At 43.6% G+C, this 15,962-nt stretch overlaps 1 protein-coding gene across 3 annotated transcripts in view; it reads right to left on the reverse strand.

Moving 5' to 3' along the window:
• Positions 1-2,610: 2,610 nt before the first annotated feature.
• Positions 2,611-15,962, reverse strand: part of mapta (microtubule-associated protein tau a) — a 54,396-nt gene continuing 41,044 nt past the window's right edge. For 2 of the 3 annotated variants that reach the window (XM_055922295.1, XM_055922305.1), the window contains 4 exons: positions 15,456-15,548; positions 13,845-13,926; positions 8,543-8,649; positions 2,611-5,975 (listed from right to left, as the gene is read on the reverse strand). In XM_055922295.1, the coding sequence (XP_055778270.1) occupies positions 5,772-5,975; positions 8,543-8,649; positions 13,845-13,926; positions 15,456-15,548 (486 nt within the window). In that variant the 3' untranslated portion in view covers positions 2,611-5,771. The remainder of the gene's footprint in view (positions 5,976-8,542; positions 8,650-13,844; positions 13,927-15,455; positions 15,549-15,962) is intronic. The other variant, XM_055922312.1, reaches the window with a different exon arrangement.

Raw genomic sequence — 15,962 nt, forward strand, 5'->3', positions numbered from 1 at the left:
CAGCTGTCATACCGCTCAGGAGACGCGTTCTGTCTCCTAGAGATGAACATGCTTTGGTGCGAAAAGTGCATATCAATCCCAGAACAACAGCAAAGGACCTTGTGAAGATGCTGGAGGAAATGGGTATAAAAGTATCTATATCCACAGTAAAACGAGTCCTAACCTGAAAGGCCACTCAGTTAGGAAGAAGCTGCTGTTCCAAAACCACCATTAAAAAATCCAGACTACGGTTTGCAACTGTACATGGGGACAAAGATTGTACTTTTTGGAGAAACGTCCTCGGGTCTGATGAAACAAAAATAGAACTGTTTGGCCATAATGACCATCGTTATGTTTAGAGGGATAAGGGGGATGCTTGCAAACTGAAGACCACCATCCCAACTGTGGAGCACGGGGGTGGCAGCATCATGTTGTGGGGGTGCTTTTCTGCAGGAGGGACTGGTGCATTTCACAAAATAGATGGCGTCATAAGGAAAGGAAAATTATGTGGATATTTTGAAGCAACATCTCAAGACATCAGTCAGGAAGTTAAAGCTTGGTTGAAAATGGGTCTTCCAAATGGACAATGACCTTAAGCATACTTCCAAAGTTGTGGCAAAATGGCTTAAGGACAACGAAGTCAAGGTATTGGAGTGGCCATCACAAAGCCCTGACCTCAATCCTATAGATGGAATTTTTACTAGGATTTAATGTCAGGAATTGTGAAAAACTGAGTTTCAATGCATTTGGCTAAGGTGTATGTAAACTTCTGACTTCAACTGTACGATCGAGAAGCTGCAAGGGATTTGTCTCGAAATTACCATAGCCATTAACGCTCATGAATGCACGTTGACTGTAAATGAGAAAAGCTTTTCTTTGGAAGGTGGAAAAAAAAGTTTTTCTGAACAAATATCAGACATAATAAAGACATTTCTGCTGTGCTTCAAACTCCGCTGTTCAGTATTGTCATTAATTAACATTTTCTGAACATGATTTGTGGCAATAAAGGAGGCAAATGTTTCTTTGTAAAACTCAATTGGACTTTGTACACCATGTACCTGGGAAGAAGACTGATGCAGAATTTGTCTTAGCTTAGTGAATGTGCAAAGTCCACAAACCATCTGCCAATGATGTCATGTCTACCATTGCCACCCTCATTACGGGTGATAAAAGGGTAGGACCTACTGCCTGCCTCCCAGCTCTTCTCACAGACCCAGAGCTGCAGTGCAGACCCTAAGACCATACTTCATCCTCCTACCCACCTTAGGACAGAAATAAACATGTCAATGCTTATTAATTTAGTCTGTACCCTTAGTCTTACTAGATGCCAGGCAAGGAAATCCCTTACCTGACCAGGATGCATATTAACCCCAGAACCCCTGCCAAAGTGGTTGGGAATTCTTCAACAGCCGCTGCTTTAAGCCCTTCTCCACACGATTGACCTGGGCTGACGCAGAGTTCCAATACCATGACCCACGGAACGAACCTGCCTCAGTGCACAGTTCCGAAGAGTACGAGTTATCAGCAACTCTGCAAAGAGGACCGACTGAAATCGTCTGAGCGACCTTCACAAGGAAGGTGCATGGATTTGATCTGACAGGTCCAAGGTGGACTTTGTCAACTCTAACCCGAAAAAGCCTGATAATGACTGAGGAATGGAACATTTGTCACAAACGGGTGGAGGTGCCGGTACCAAAGCGGGTAGGTGGAATGATCTCCCATGCAAGAACCGTTTTTCCTTTGTCTGCGCCAAACGTCTCCTCTAGTCTGCCTTCCACTTGGAGGGATTCCACCATATCTGAACTTGACTGTCCTGAGACTTTGATAGTGGACAAAATGCCATAATTTTCCATAATAAAACACCTTTCATCTCACAGGAAAATATGTAAGAATTATTATTCCTATAAGATTTCTTACATTTTAATGACACATCTGTCCATGCACGATATCTGAGTTTACTGAAGCATGTCCCCATGCAGCATCCAGACTGCAATGCCTAATCTAGGACTCAGTACACATGCAATATTTCCATAACATACCTATTTTAGAACACTTCCTGGTATACACCAATCAATAGTAAACCCTTCATAATTCAGAGAGAAGTGTGTCCTACACAACGCCTTCTAAGGGTTGCCTGGCAGTCGTGTCAGTTTGACTGATGTTTCACTATTGGAGAACATATTGAGACTTAACTTAGAGTTGATTTCCACGGCCCTGCGGAAATCTAATTAGGGTTTAAAAAATCCTGCTCAAAATCCATCAGTTTAAGCTAGAGATGTTTTTTGCATCCGCCGATGTGGTACTTCTGCATCTGCGGTGAAAGGTTGCAGAGCTAGAGCAGTGTTTGTCAGACCATGAGCCGAAATCGGCTGTAACGTCCGAACAGTTTGGTACTTCATTCAAAATCAAACAGCTCAAATATCCTTGGTATTACCTTCATTAAACAATTCCATAGGTTCGTTTAGACAGGGCTTAGACTGCAGAGGGTTTAGGGCTAGTTAACCACGAAATGTAAGTTTGACTGATGTATTGGAAACAACAGTGCGAATTAAAGGGATAGTTGACCACAAACGTTTGTCATGTTTTCGTTGTCAATAATGTGAACCAGGGATTTCAGAGCGAAGGACAAAACATGGTTTAACAGTTTATTTTTTAAATTCACAGCGACAAGAATCATCATACACCAGTTATTGATAAAAATGCACAATAACAATATCAACAATCACATTTTCCACACAACTGTACAGCGGCAAAAATAACAAAAAGGGTGACGATGAAATGTGTTACTGCAAACTCTTTCCATTGACCTCAGAACAGAGGCTTAGCGGAGAGGACCACCAAAAAAATAAAAAATACTTTCCCCAAACTTTTTCCCTTGAGTACTGATATTGTTAGTACTGGAACTTATCAGTACCTGCCCTCCAACATATTAGTCCCAGTAATCCACACAGAACACAGTGCACATACCCATTTAACACATTCAAACAAATGTTGTCCATTATGATGAAAAGTAACCAACAGTTTAGCATGCAGATTGTAGTGTTGCAAGGACACTTTTTCTCAAATGCCCTGGCCAGTTCCGAGTCCTCAATGAAATATATATTGGCAATACAAGTCAAACACACACACTGGAAAATCGTATAATGTTATCAATGCACCTTAATCTCCACATAAAGGAAAGGGTTGCCTTTTGGGTTCTATTCCCTCGCACTAATACCTACATGTATCCTTATATATACAAAGCAGATATTACAGGATGTACAATGAAAGCACAGTGTAAAAGGAGAGGCAGACCGCTTACTCTTACATGAAATGCCATGCAAGGACTTTTAAGATGGTATGTTTGCTCGGAGTTAGGAAGGCAATCAATGACGAGAATAATATAGTGGTGATTGGTGAACCACAGTGGGTTTACATTAGGATAAAACACTTATCCATTTGAGCATATGATACAGTTTTGTAAATTTCCGTCATATACGTTTCAGGGAAAGGACCCATAGCTTTATAACCCGTGACACAAGTTGAGGAAAGTGTGACGAGCATGCTCGTGCGCAGGCAATTAGTAGGCCTAAATCTAAATATATCCGAAAGGTACCTTGCTCCATGTGACAGATGGTTAAACATTTTAGGGCACATTTTTTAAAACTTAAAGGTAGAGTGAGCAATATGACATCATCACATACAGCGGGGCAACTTCCTGCTTACAAAAATCTATTCAACACAATTCTAATCTGCCAAGACTGCCAATTGGCTCCTCCCAATGTGGACATACCTGAAACAACCAATAGGGCAGTCAGTTGTTGCTTATGGTGCGTTCCAGCCAACTCGGAACAAGGAAATCTCTGACCTCCGACTTCAGTGCACTCAAGACAACTGGGAACTCTGGAAAAAAAACAGCTCTGACTGGGAAAAATAGTTTTGAACAGACGGTCATCCAACTCGGAATTACAATTCAGAAACTCGGGCATCATCCTAGAGCTCCGACTTGTCTGACCTGAAGATCACTGACGTCAAGATTCTTCCCAGTCTGTTCTTTTCTGATTTTCCAGTTTTCTTGAACGCACTATAGTGGTTGTGTTTGCCTGCTCAGGCGTTTGGATTGCATCAACCAATGGTTGCGTGCCACATCATCAACTGTGCAGTCGGGCACCAGATTGCTAAATCCTATGATGTGTTTAGCTGATAGTTAAACACCTATCCAAGCATTGTGAGATCTGGCAGGCGTCTGCAATGTAGTCGGGCAGAATTGTGTGTAAGCAGGAAGTTGCCCCACAGTGAATGATGATGTCATATTGCTGAGTCTACCTTTAATATCTTGGGACAAGCTATGTTTTTCTGCTTGTTTTTATGTTGATTTGACTACATGTGTTGCAGAGTTTATTATGATAAATGTAACCGATTTCTTCATGTCACTTACGCAATTTTTCTTCTGTGTTTTGACTTTCCTTTGACTGCCTGTTTTTTCATTATTTTGTATTGACTTTTGGTTCTAGTACTTAGCTGCTCAACTGACTATGAGGCAGTTATCCTATACATTTTACAAAGCCATGTCCATGAAATTAAAAGTTCAGAAAGCGTCGGTCATAAAAAATGGGTGAGTTTACCAACTACTGCATTACTGTGATCTGAAGCCAAATTAGCGAGAAATTCAGTCCCTGACTGAAATTATGTGTCTTATGTTAAATGACACAACCCATAGTTCGTTAGACAATTTGCCTGGCATAGCTAAGCCTGTTAATTTAGTAATTTAGTATTCCCCTCTAATTCATGTCTTCTTTAAACATGAACAAATATTTTGTCACTAGTAGCCTACATACGTTAAATGTAAACTGCCACACCGCATAAGACAAAAGCTGAAACGCATTTACAATAGAGCCATAACAGAATAATATTGAAAATAAATTAACACTGACAGTAGCAGGCACGATATAAATGTTTCCATATCAAATACATGTCATATCCACAGAATACAAATAGAAAGTGTGTGCCCAACACAAACCAAGGTTTCTACGCTAAACATTCTGTATCCCTCTTCTTTTGTCCATGAAGGAAATTTTTACCTCTGAACTATACTACCTTGGTATGCAGTGTATAGAGGCACCCAAAGCAGACAGCAGGTTGGGGAGGTCTAAAAGCATTTTACTGTCTGAATGAGAGCTTTTGCTACATGAGCCCACCTTTCCTAACTTCTTTGCCTTATACTACCTGGATGATGTGTTTTCTTATGTTCAATACATTGTAAAAGGGGGCCCACTTCTCTCAAACCTCTTGTTTTCCATGTATCAAAAAGCCATTCAGGAGACAGCCATCACAGATCATTTGCACATTAAAATGGACATTTGTACAATAAGGGCTTCGAATCGAGGTCATTGTGACAGTAAAATGAGTAAAACGAGTTAAAGTGAATTAAATATAGGTGAAAGTTCAAATAAAATGTCCAGAAACACTTGTAGGACTCTGGGTTTGTTTGGATGTTTGTTTTCTTTAAACTCTTAAAGGGCCATTTATACAAACGGTACAAATAATGACAACAAAAATAGATCAAGAGAGAAATTAAATAATCTAACTTGACCTACTTGAATCTCTTTTTTTAAAGATCTCTTTTCTAACAATAATGCATCATGAAGAAGAACAGTCGGTGATGGAAGAGAAACAGTGATGGGTATAGCTAAAAAAGTCCCGTGAAAAGGAGGAGGAAGGCGACAGGCGTCAAGACTCCTCTGACGCGGGCAGTCAAAGTAGTGTGGTCGGTCAGGAGACTTCCGGTCGGCCATCGTGTGCCACCAAGCCAATCACAAGCCTTGGCTGGCCAGCGAGACAGATACCTGGTCGGCGAGTGTGGAGAGCTGCGGTGAGTCAGCCATGTTGATGGAGCCGGAGGAGGACAAGGTACTGAGCTGGTGGGACAGGGGGTCATCTTCCAGGGAAATAATCTCGGCCCCGTGGTCAGTGCGTGCCTTGGCCGTCTCACGGAACGTCAGCTTGTGGCTCTCAATCTGCCGATCGAAGAGAGGGTACATCATAAGGTATATAAGGTATCAGAATTACTTTTACAAGTACATTTTCACACACCCGGAATTTGACTTAGTGAAGTGGTGCTGCTAGTAATAGACAAAAGAGACAGAATATAGAAAAAGGACTTTACACATAATCTACATGCACTATATACAATATAAATACAATAAACAGAATGATAGGACAGTATTAGCAAATGTACAGTTGCTGTATTTTGTTGCAGATCACAAGTTAGCAAACAATAACATTAACCCGTCGAGCAGCGACCAAAACAATGTGACATAACTGTACACTCTGAGGTAATGGTTGCACTTTATTTTATTTTACGGTAGATAAAATATTAGGTATGTATTCTAATAAATTATCAATTGCGTTAAAATCTTTGAAGTAAGTAACAGAACGTACACATTGTTACGACAAAGTTTCCTATTAATACTAGGTAAATACCAGTGGAAACGGTATGCATTCTGGGTGGACATCCGGACTCCTTTATTCGATGATGCTGATCTCATCCACGTACTGTAACTTTCAAGGGCAAAATAATGTATTTTGTAGCCAAATTGCCCTTTATTGCACTAAATATGCATGCAATCAATGACTTTCCTTAGGTACAAACCAAAAAGATCCAAGACATTCAGTAATAAATATATGTTTTCAGACTATTCTGTCACGCTGGTATAAAGGATTTTGGAGACAGGCGCAGGAATACCGAATAGTTTTTTTTTAATACACCCAAAACAAACACGTATACAAAAACACTGGGCTGTACCAAAACAAAAGAGCGAGGGTAAACCTCGTTGACCGACACGGGACGATACCCGTAATACACACTATATAAAGCACAAATAACAGCTGCACCAACGGACATGGGAACAAAGACAGAGGGAACATATATAACATACTAATCAGGGGAAATGGGAACCAGGTGTGTGTAATCAGACAAGACAGTCCGGGGTTGATGATAATGAATCCCGTTCGGTGAAGCCTAGAAAGCCAGTGACGTAGACCTCCGGAACTGGTGAACAGAATGAGCATCAGTACCGGGGGGATCCGTGACATATTCTGATAATATTATGGCACCCTATGGTGGTAAAGAGGTTAATTGAAGCATTAGAGGTGAGCTGCCTGCTCCTGAAATGTGGTGTCTACATTTTGAAAATGGTGTCCATTTACCCTGACAGGGATGCGTTATAAACGTTCAATATCCAAGATATACTGCAGTGTACACACAACATTCCACGCACTCTCCCTGCTTGGCACCGGTGGATGTGGTGTACTTACTGGAGTCCTCAATCTTTACGAGCGGGTTCATCAGGATGGGTGTGATGGGTGCTGAGGGGAGGGGCTGGGGTGACTGTGGGGGGGGTGACAGCAGGGGAAGGGCTGTACGTGCCCTTGTTTGATGGGCTGTCTTTATGGCTGTCTCCAGCTTCCTTCCCCTTCCCTTTCTACAGAGGACACCCAGCAATAGGGGGGAAGATGACCAAAAAAAGCAACAAAAACATGTGATGGGGAAGAAAGAAAAAAAACATAAATTATAATAATGCTCACAAACAAACCAAGTGCCGGGTGATGTAAGTGACAAAATATAGAGTTGGATGAAAATAAATCATGGAATGGGAACCGGGCAAGAAGCTTTCTATAGCTGTAATGTTACTAATGTGGCAGAGGGGGGAACCTAGTTAGTTTAGACAAGAAAAGCAGCACTCAATCCCAAATGGACTCCTACACCCTACGCACTTGTGGAGATCTGAAAGGATTTGACAGGTGCAACTAATATAGCAATAGCTGCATCTTGCCCTCTAATAGGCTACCATATTACTTGTACCAATGAAACCCTCTCAGATGTACATAAGTGCATAGGGTGTTGGGTCTAGGGATTTCGGATTGGGCCCAGGAAGCCAGGATTAAAGATCGTGGGTATTAACACATAGCAGTGCGACGAAGTACACACGGGAGGTGAGCGGATGAGAGAAGGGTAAGGAGAGCAGGCGGTTCGGCAGCCACAGTCACCCAGGAGTCCAATGCAGCCGTAGCCAATTTTCAATGAGACCACTCACTATTCCTAACCCTCATGTATGTCTTAAAGGTCAAACGCGGACAGGCAAACATGATACAATCATTGGTACTTTGAAGTATTACAAGTACATACTGTGTATGTATTTAGCCTAATGCAAGAACAAGCTAACAACAGCAATCTCTGTCAGTTCAGCCATGGGACCCCACAGTGCTATGTTAGTATCTATGATTCATAAAGAAAATATTTTGTATTGGTACTTTGTAACAAAGATGCATTTCCATTCATTGCCATGTTGCGGTTGCGTTAATCAATACTGATTTTCACAGAGCATTTGCCAAGCAAGGTATTCCAATCGGGGGCTATGCCATAAAAGAACAGCTCAGAGCAAGCAGTAGAGAAGTTCCTCAGGACAGAGGGAAAATATGAAAAATATATCACTGATATTAGATGTGTAATCCGGGGACATAGCTGCTTTTCCCTAAGGGCCACTGTATAAGGATGTTCCAGAATAATATTTTGTCGTCTTACCCTCCTCTGTCCACCTCCGGCCACGTGCCCAATGTTGTCCATGGAGCCGATCTTTGATTGGACATTGAAATCCAATTTCTCAGATTTGATCTCAACATTCCCACCACCTTATTACAGAAATGACAAAATGATACAATTGTTAAAAAGACAGTTACAGCTACCTTGATTGACCTATCTGTAAACCAATTGTTGTTCCTCTGTGTCCTGGTACCCCGCCCGCTGGATGTGAGCTAGCTAGAGCTACAGAAAAGAGCTAGCTAGAGCTACAGAATTGTAACGTAATATGCACCGTTACAGCGGTGGTAGTGAAAAGCACCGTCAGCAACTTTTCAGCGACCCTTTATATGGCGGTACTTCCAAAACGTTCAACTTTGAACTCCCATTGGTAGTTGCATATGGAACTTTGGATTTTAGAAAATACTCCGTTATTAAATTAAATACATTTTTACTCAATGAAGTAATCCAACAATGTACAGTACCAGTCAAACGTTTGGACACACCACACACCATTCCAGGGTTTTACTTAATTTTTTACATTGTATAATAATAATGAAGACATCAGAATGATGAAAAGGCAAAGGGTGGCTGTCCTTTGGTCTGATGAGTCCAAATTTGATGTCATGTTCCTGACCTGTTTTCTGTTTAGTTTTGTGTGTTAGTTGGTCAGGACGTGAGTTTGGGTGGGCATTCTATGTTGTCTGTTTCTATGTTGGTTTAGGGTTGCCTGGTATGGCTCTCAATTGGAGGCAGGTGTTTGGCGTTCCTCTAATTGAGAGTCATATTTAGGTAGGCGGTTCACAGTGTTTGTTTGTGGGTGGTTGTCTCCTGTGTCTGTGTCGATGTTTGCACCATACGGGACTGTTTACGGTTTGTTCATTTCATGCAGTCTGTTCCTGTTCATTTCGTTCTTCACGTTGTATGTAAGTTCGTCGTTCAGGTCTGTCTACTTTCGTTTTGTTATTTTGTATCATTTTCAAGTATAGTTCGTTTTGTCTTGTTAAATAAATTCATCATGTCATTTCAACGCGCTGCACCTTGGTTCAATCCCTGCTCCTCCTCTTCGGATGAAGAGGAGGAGGACCGCCGTTACAGAACCACCCACCTATCCAGAACCAAGCGGCGTGAATTCGAGCAGTGGCCTGCTACACAGGAATCATGGACTTGGGAGGAAATATTAGAGGGAAAAGGACCCTGGGCGCAAACTGGAGAATATCGCTGCTCTCGTGAGAAGAGTGAGGCAGCCACAGCCCAGGAGCGGTGGTTTAAGGAGGCAGCTAGGAGACGTGGATGGAAGCCGGAGAATCAAGCTCGAGACCGGAATTATGAGGGGACACGTCTTGCACGGAAGCCCGAAAAGCCCGTGAGTAACTCCCAAAAATTTCTTGGGGGGGGGCTAAGGGGTTGTGGGCCAAGGGCAGGTAGGAGACCTGCGCCCACTTCCCAGGCTAACCGTGGAGAGCGGGAGTACGGGCAGACACCGTGTTACGCAGTAGAGCGCACGGTGTCTCCTGTACGTGTGCATAGTCCGGTGCGGGTTATTCCACCTCCCCGCACTGGTAGGGCTAGATTGGGCATTGAGCCAGGTGTCATGAGGCCGGCTCAACGCGTCTGGTCTCCAGTGCGTCTCCTCGGGCCGGCATACATGGCACCTGCCTTACGCATGGTTTCCCCGGTTCGCCTACACAGCCCGGTGCGGGTTATTCCACCTCCCCCGCACTGGGCGGGCGACCGGGAGCATTCAACCAGGTAAGGTTGGGCAGGCTCAATGCTCAAGAGAGCCAGTACGCCTGCACGGTCCGGTATTTCCGGCGCCACCTCCCCGCCCCAGCCTAGTACCTACAGTGCCTACACTATGCACTAGGCTACCAGTGCATTTCCAGAGCCCTGTTCCTCCTCCACGCACTCTCCCTATAGTGCGTGTATCCAGTTCGGTGCCTCCAGTTCCGGCCCCACGCACTAAGCCACCTGTGCGTCTCCTAAGTCCTGTACACACTGTCACTTCTCCCCGTACTAGTCCTGAGGTGCGTGCCCTCAGCCAGGTGCCACCAGTGCCGGTACCACGCACCAGGTATAGAGTACGCTTTGAGAGTTCAGTGTGCCCTGTCCCTGCTCCCCGCACTAGTATGAAGGTGCGTGTCCTTAGCCCGGTGCCTCCAGTTCCGGCACCACGCACCAGGTCTACAGTGCGCCTTATCCGGCCAGAGCCATCCGTCTCCCCAGCGCCATCTGAGCCATCCGTCTCCCCAGCGCCATCTGAGCCATCCGTCTCCCCAGCGCCGTCTGAGCCATCCGTCTGCCAGGAGCCTGCAAAGCCGCCCGTCTGCCATGAGCCTGCAAAGCCGCCCGTCTGCCATGAGCCTACAGAGCCGTCAGCCAGACAGGAGCCGCTAGAGCCGTCAGCCAGACAGGAGCCGCTAGAGCCGCCAACCAGACAGGATCTGCTAGAGCCGCCAACCAGACAGGATCTGCCAGAGCCGCCAACCAGACAGGATCTGCCAGAGCCGCCAACCAGACAGGATCTGCCAGAGCCGCCAGCGAGCCATGAGCAGCCAGAGCCGTCAGAGCGCCATGAGCAGCCAGAGCCGTCAGCCTGCCATGAGCGTCGAGAGCCGTCAGCCTGCCATGAGCGTCGAGAGCCGTCAGCCTGCCATGAGCGTCGAGAGCCGTCAGCCAGCCATGAGCGTCGAGATTCGTCAGTCAGCCATGAGCTGCCCTTCAGCCTGAAAAGGCTAGATACCCAGAACTGCCCATCAGTCCAGAGCTGTCTCTCTGTCCGGAGCTGCCCTTCAGTCCGGAGTTGCCCCTCTATCCTGAGCTACCTCTTTATCTTGAGCTACCTCTCTCTCCTAAGCTATCCCTCTGTCCTGAGCTACCTTGTCCCAGAGCTGTCCTTGATTCTGGTGTTGCCCCTAAATTTAGGTGGGGTTATTTGGAGGGTGGTCATTGTGGGGAGGCTACGGAAGCGGGGATTGATTATGGTGGGGTGGGAACCACGCCCGGAGCCTAAGCCACCACCGTGGTCAGATGCCCACCCAGACCCTCCCCTGGACTTTTTGGTGATGCGTTCGGAGTACGCATCTTGAGGGGGGGGTTATGTCATGTTCCTGACCTGTTTTCTGTTTAGTTTTGTGTGTTAGTTGGTCAGGACGTGAGTTTGGGTGGGCATTCTATGTTGTCTGTTTCTATGTTGGTTTAGGGTTGCCTGGTATGGCTCTCAATTGGAGGCAGGTGTTTGGCGTTCCTCTAATTGAGAGTCATATTTAGGTAGGCGGTTCACAGTGTTTGTTTGTGGGTGGTTGTCTCCTGTGTCTGTGTCGATGTTTGCACCATACGGGACTGTTTACGGTTTGTTCATTTCATGTAGTCTGTTCCTGTTCATTTCGTTCTTCACGTTGTATGTAAGTTCGTCGTTCAGGTCTGTCTACTTTCGTTTTGTTATTTTGTATCATTTTCAAGTATAGTTCGTTTTGTCTTGTTAAATAAATTCATCATGTCATTTCAACGCGCTGCACCTTGGTTCAATCCCTGCTCCTCCTCTTCGGATGAAGAGGAGTAGGACCGCCGTTACATTTGAGATGTTTGGTTCCAAGTCTACCACATGTAGTAACCAAAAAAGTGTGAAACAAATCAAAATATATTTGAGATTGTTCAAAGGAGCCACCCTTTGCCTTGATGACAGTTTGCACACTCTTGGCATTCTCTCAACTAGCATCATGAGGTAGTCACCTGGAATGCATTTCAATTAACAAGTGTGCCTTGTTGAATGTTGAATTTCCTTCTTAATGCGTTTGAGCCCATCAGTTGTGTTGTGACAAGGTAGCGGTGGTATATAGAAGATAGCCCTATTTGGTAAAAGACAAAGTCCATATTATGGAAAGAACAGCTCAAATAAGCAAAGAGAAACAACAGTCCATCATTACTTTAAGACATTAAGGTCAGTCAATCTGGAACTTTTCAAGAACTTGGAAAGTTTCTTCAAGTGTAGTCGCAAAAACTATGATGCTATAATGAAACTGGCTCTTATGAGGACCGCCACCGGAAAGGAAGACCCAGAGTTAACTCTGCTGCAGAGGATAAGTTCATTAGAGTTAACTGCACCTCAGATTGCAGCCCAAATAAATGCTTCACAGAGTTCAAGTAATAGACACATTTCAACATCAACTGTTCAGAGACTGCGTGAATCAGGCCTTCATGGTTGAATTGCTGCAAAGAAACCACTATTAAAGGACACCAATAAGAAGAAATACTTGCTTGGGCCAAGAAACACGAGCAATGGACATTAGACCGGCGGAAATCTGTCCTTTGGTCTGATGAGTCCAAATTTTAGATTTTTGGTTCCAAGTCTACCACAGCATTCTGTAGTGATACACCATCCCATGTGGTTTGCGCTTAGTGGGACTGTCATTTGTTTTTCAACAGAACAATGACCCAACACACCTTCAGGCTGTGTAAGGGCTATTTGACCAAGAAGGAGAGTGATGGCGTGCTGCATCAGATGACTTGCCCTCCCCAATCACCTGACCTCAACCCAATTGAGATGGTTTGGGATGAGATGGACCACAGAGTGAAGGAAAAGCAGTCAACAGCATTTGTGGGAACTCCATCAAGACTGTTGGAAAAGTATTCCAGGTGAAGCTGGATGAGAGAACTCTTGGCGAGTGTGCAAAGCTGTCATTAAGGCAAAGGGTGGCTACTTTTAAGAATCTAAAATATATTTTATTAGTTTAACACTTTTTTGGTTACTACATGATTCCATAAGTGTTATTTCATAGTGTTGATGTATTCACTATTATTCTACAATGTAGAAAATAGTAAAAATAAAGAAAAACTCTTGAATGTGTAGGTGTGCCCAAACTTTCGACTGGTACTGTATATACCGCCATCTTAGAGTATCTTTGTCTTCTCTTATTGGGTGTCCATCCCAAAGTATTGCACTTGGGAAATCAGAAATCAAGCACCGCTTTAAATGACACTCACCTTTCAGGATCAAAAAGAGATCTTCAAAAGAGATCTTTCATTGAGCAAACAAAATGTTTAGTTAAACTACCGATGGAAGTTTTGAAGACACCAAACCTAAGCATTAATGTGTTGAGCCATCATAACTGTGTTGAAAAAAATCCACCTTGCATCAATTAAGGTTCAACATTTTATGGAACCTCCTGAACTGGGTCTGTTCCTCACCTTGGCCATCCCATTCAAAATGTTCTGGACACGTCACTGGGGGGGGACTACTTTTGACGTCTAAAAAAGTATGACAAACTTTCATTTTGTAGTGTAATGTCCCTTTAAGTTTAAGACTTACCTGGCTTGTGGTGGATGTTGGCTGTAGAACCACATTTTGATTTAACATTGCTCAGGTCAATCTTTTTGTGGACTATTTGAACCTGTGCAGGGATATAAAAAAAAAGAGACAAATCTATACATATCATTTTATTAAATGTTTCCTCCAAGTAGAGGAGAAATGTGTATTGATGATGTTGACTTGTGATGCATGCAACCACATAGGACCTTGCCCTCTGCATTGGCCTGTTAGTGTAAGTCAGATGGTCGTTGGGGAGAGTAAAACACTGTTAACAAGATACACAGAAACACACACACACTATTACTGGACAATACCGATTGACTCAAAGTCAAGATCCCCGTGCTGATTTAACTGTATCATTTGAAACTCAATGAATACTTTAAATAGAGTGTTTTCAGTTTATTAAGTATTCTCACATTCTATGCCGTCATTCATTTAGAATGCAAACTTTGTAGCGATATCTCAAAATGAGACATTGTTGTTATTTCGAATTGCAGCAGACATTTATTGCGTTATGCAGTACATTGCCATTCGACTTGGTCAAGTTAATATCCAGAAGGGTTAAAGTTGCTTTTAGATTCAAAAGCCAAGTTTCACAATCCAAGCTCTGGATCTGATGACCTCATCACATGCAGCCAGGCTCCCGGAGTGAAGGGCCCGGCTGGTGTCTCTCGACACAAAGCTCTTTGTCTCGCTTGAATGAGGTCACTTATTTGCTGTTCACTACAATAGGCTGGCAACTCCAAGCAGAAGCATAGGACAGACACACTTTTGTTAATGGGCATTAAGGGTGGCTTCTGTCCCATTTGATGCTTGTGTGCTTGACATTTGCAAACATTTATTTCATTTTAGGAAAAAAAGGATACTACAAAACTCAGCTGATCAGTTTGGTCCCACTTATTAAGTACCTGTCCAGGTACTCATTTTGCTTAAAGGTCAAGTTTATAGACATTATTTAATCAGCAAACACAGACAAACAGACAGGTACACATATTCTCTAGCGGGGGGTGGGGAGAAACATCATTAAGCCTACTTTAGGTTGTCATGAGCATTACATAAGATTTCCTTGGTAGTTGCAGCTGATGTCATATGATATAACAGGGTCCTGACACAAATAGCAATTTAGGTCAGCTAGCTCACGAACCAACTAGCTAGCTAGGGTTGGGGTAAATTCAGGGAGTGAATTGAAATTCAAACTTTAATGATGAATATTGACATTTCCGTTTGCTGCCAGAATTGGCTGAATTGAAATGGAATAGACACCTAACCCTGTTGCGTACCACTGCATGCAACATAAACGTGTTGGACCATTTCACCAACATCTATTGTTATAATTATGTACAGCATATGACACGCTCATGACAGTTGATAGAGGCTTTATGACCACTTGTTAACGCAACATATCAATATCTCACAGTTGTAGTAGTGGGAGAGTTGTAGTCACACAGATTGGGACAGATTAACACAATCGAGACAGGGATTTCCGTGCAAAGGTGTTCGACTAGTTCCTTAGTGCAGATGCAAATTATCCCATTGGAAAAGGGAAGGGCTTTGGCAAAAGCGATTTCTGCAGGGAGCCGCGGGTTCAGCCCTTTAGTAAGGCCTACTCACATTGCCTCCTCCGGGTGTATGTTTGATATTATCTTTGGAGCCACAGCGAGACTGCACATTGCTTACGTCCACCTTCATTTCTAGTATTTGTACCTGGAAAAGTGCAGATGTAGGGGAAGAGAATGTTATCCTCGAGCAATCAGAAAGCAGCACGGCTGCGTATGAGGACCATGGTAAAGGAGGCGAAACCAGAACTTTGTATAAAAAAAAATACATTAGACTGGTTGTAGGTAATGACAAGGGACCAGTAGAGAAGGAAAGGAACTTTTCAGGAACTTTTTTACCAACGTTTGCGTCGATGATCATAAGTGTAGAGTTACTCAAGATGCAGGTGTTGAGTTTATCCCTTAGTTACTCACATTGCCACCTCCAGGTATATGTTTGATATTGTCTTTGGAGCAGCACTTAGACTGGACATTACTAAAGTTGATCTTCTGATCAAGTATATTTACCTGGAAAAGTACAGAGGTATTTTTGTTTGCATTTATTATGCCAAGGCAGCAGCTA

The sequence above is a fragment of the Salvelinus fontinalis genome, chromosome 1 (assembly GCF_029448725.1).
Source record: "Salvelinus fontinalis isolate EN_2023a chromosome 1, ASM2944872v1, whole genome shotgun sequence".
In the NCBI taxonomy this organism is placed as follows: Eukaryota; Metazoa; Chordata; class Actinopteri; order Salmoniformes; family Salmonidae; genus Salvelinus; species Salvelinus fontinalis.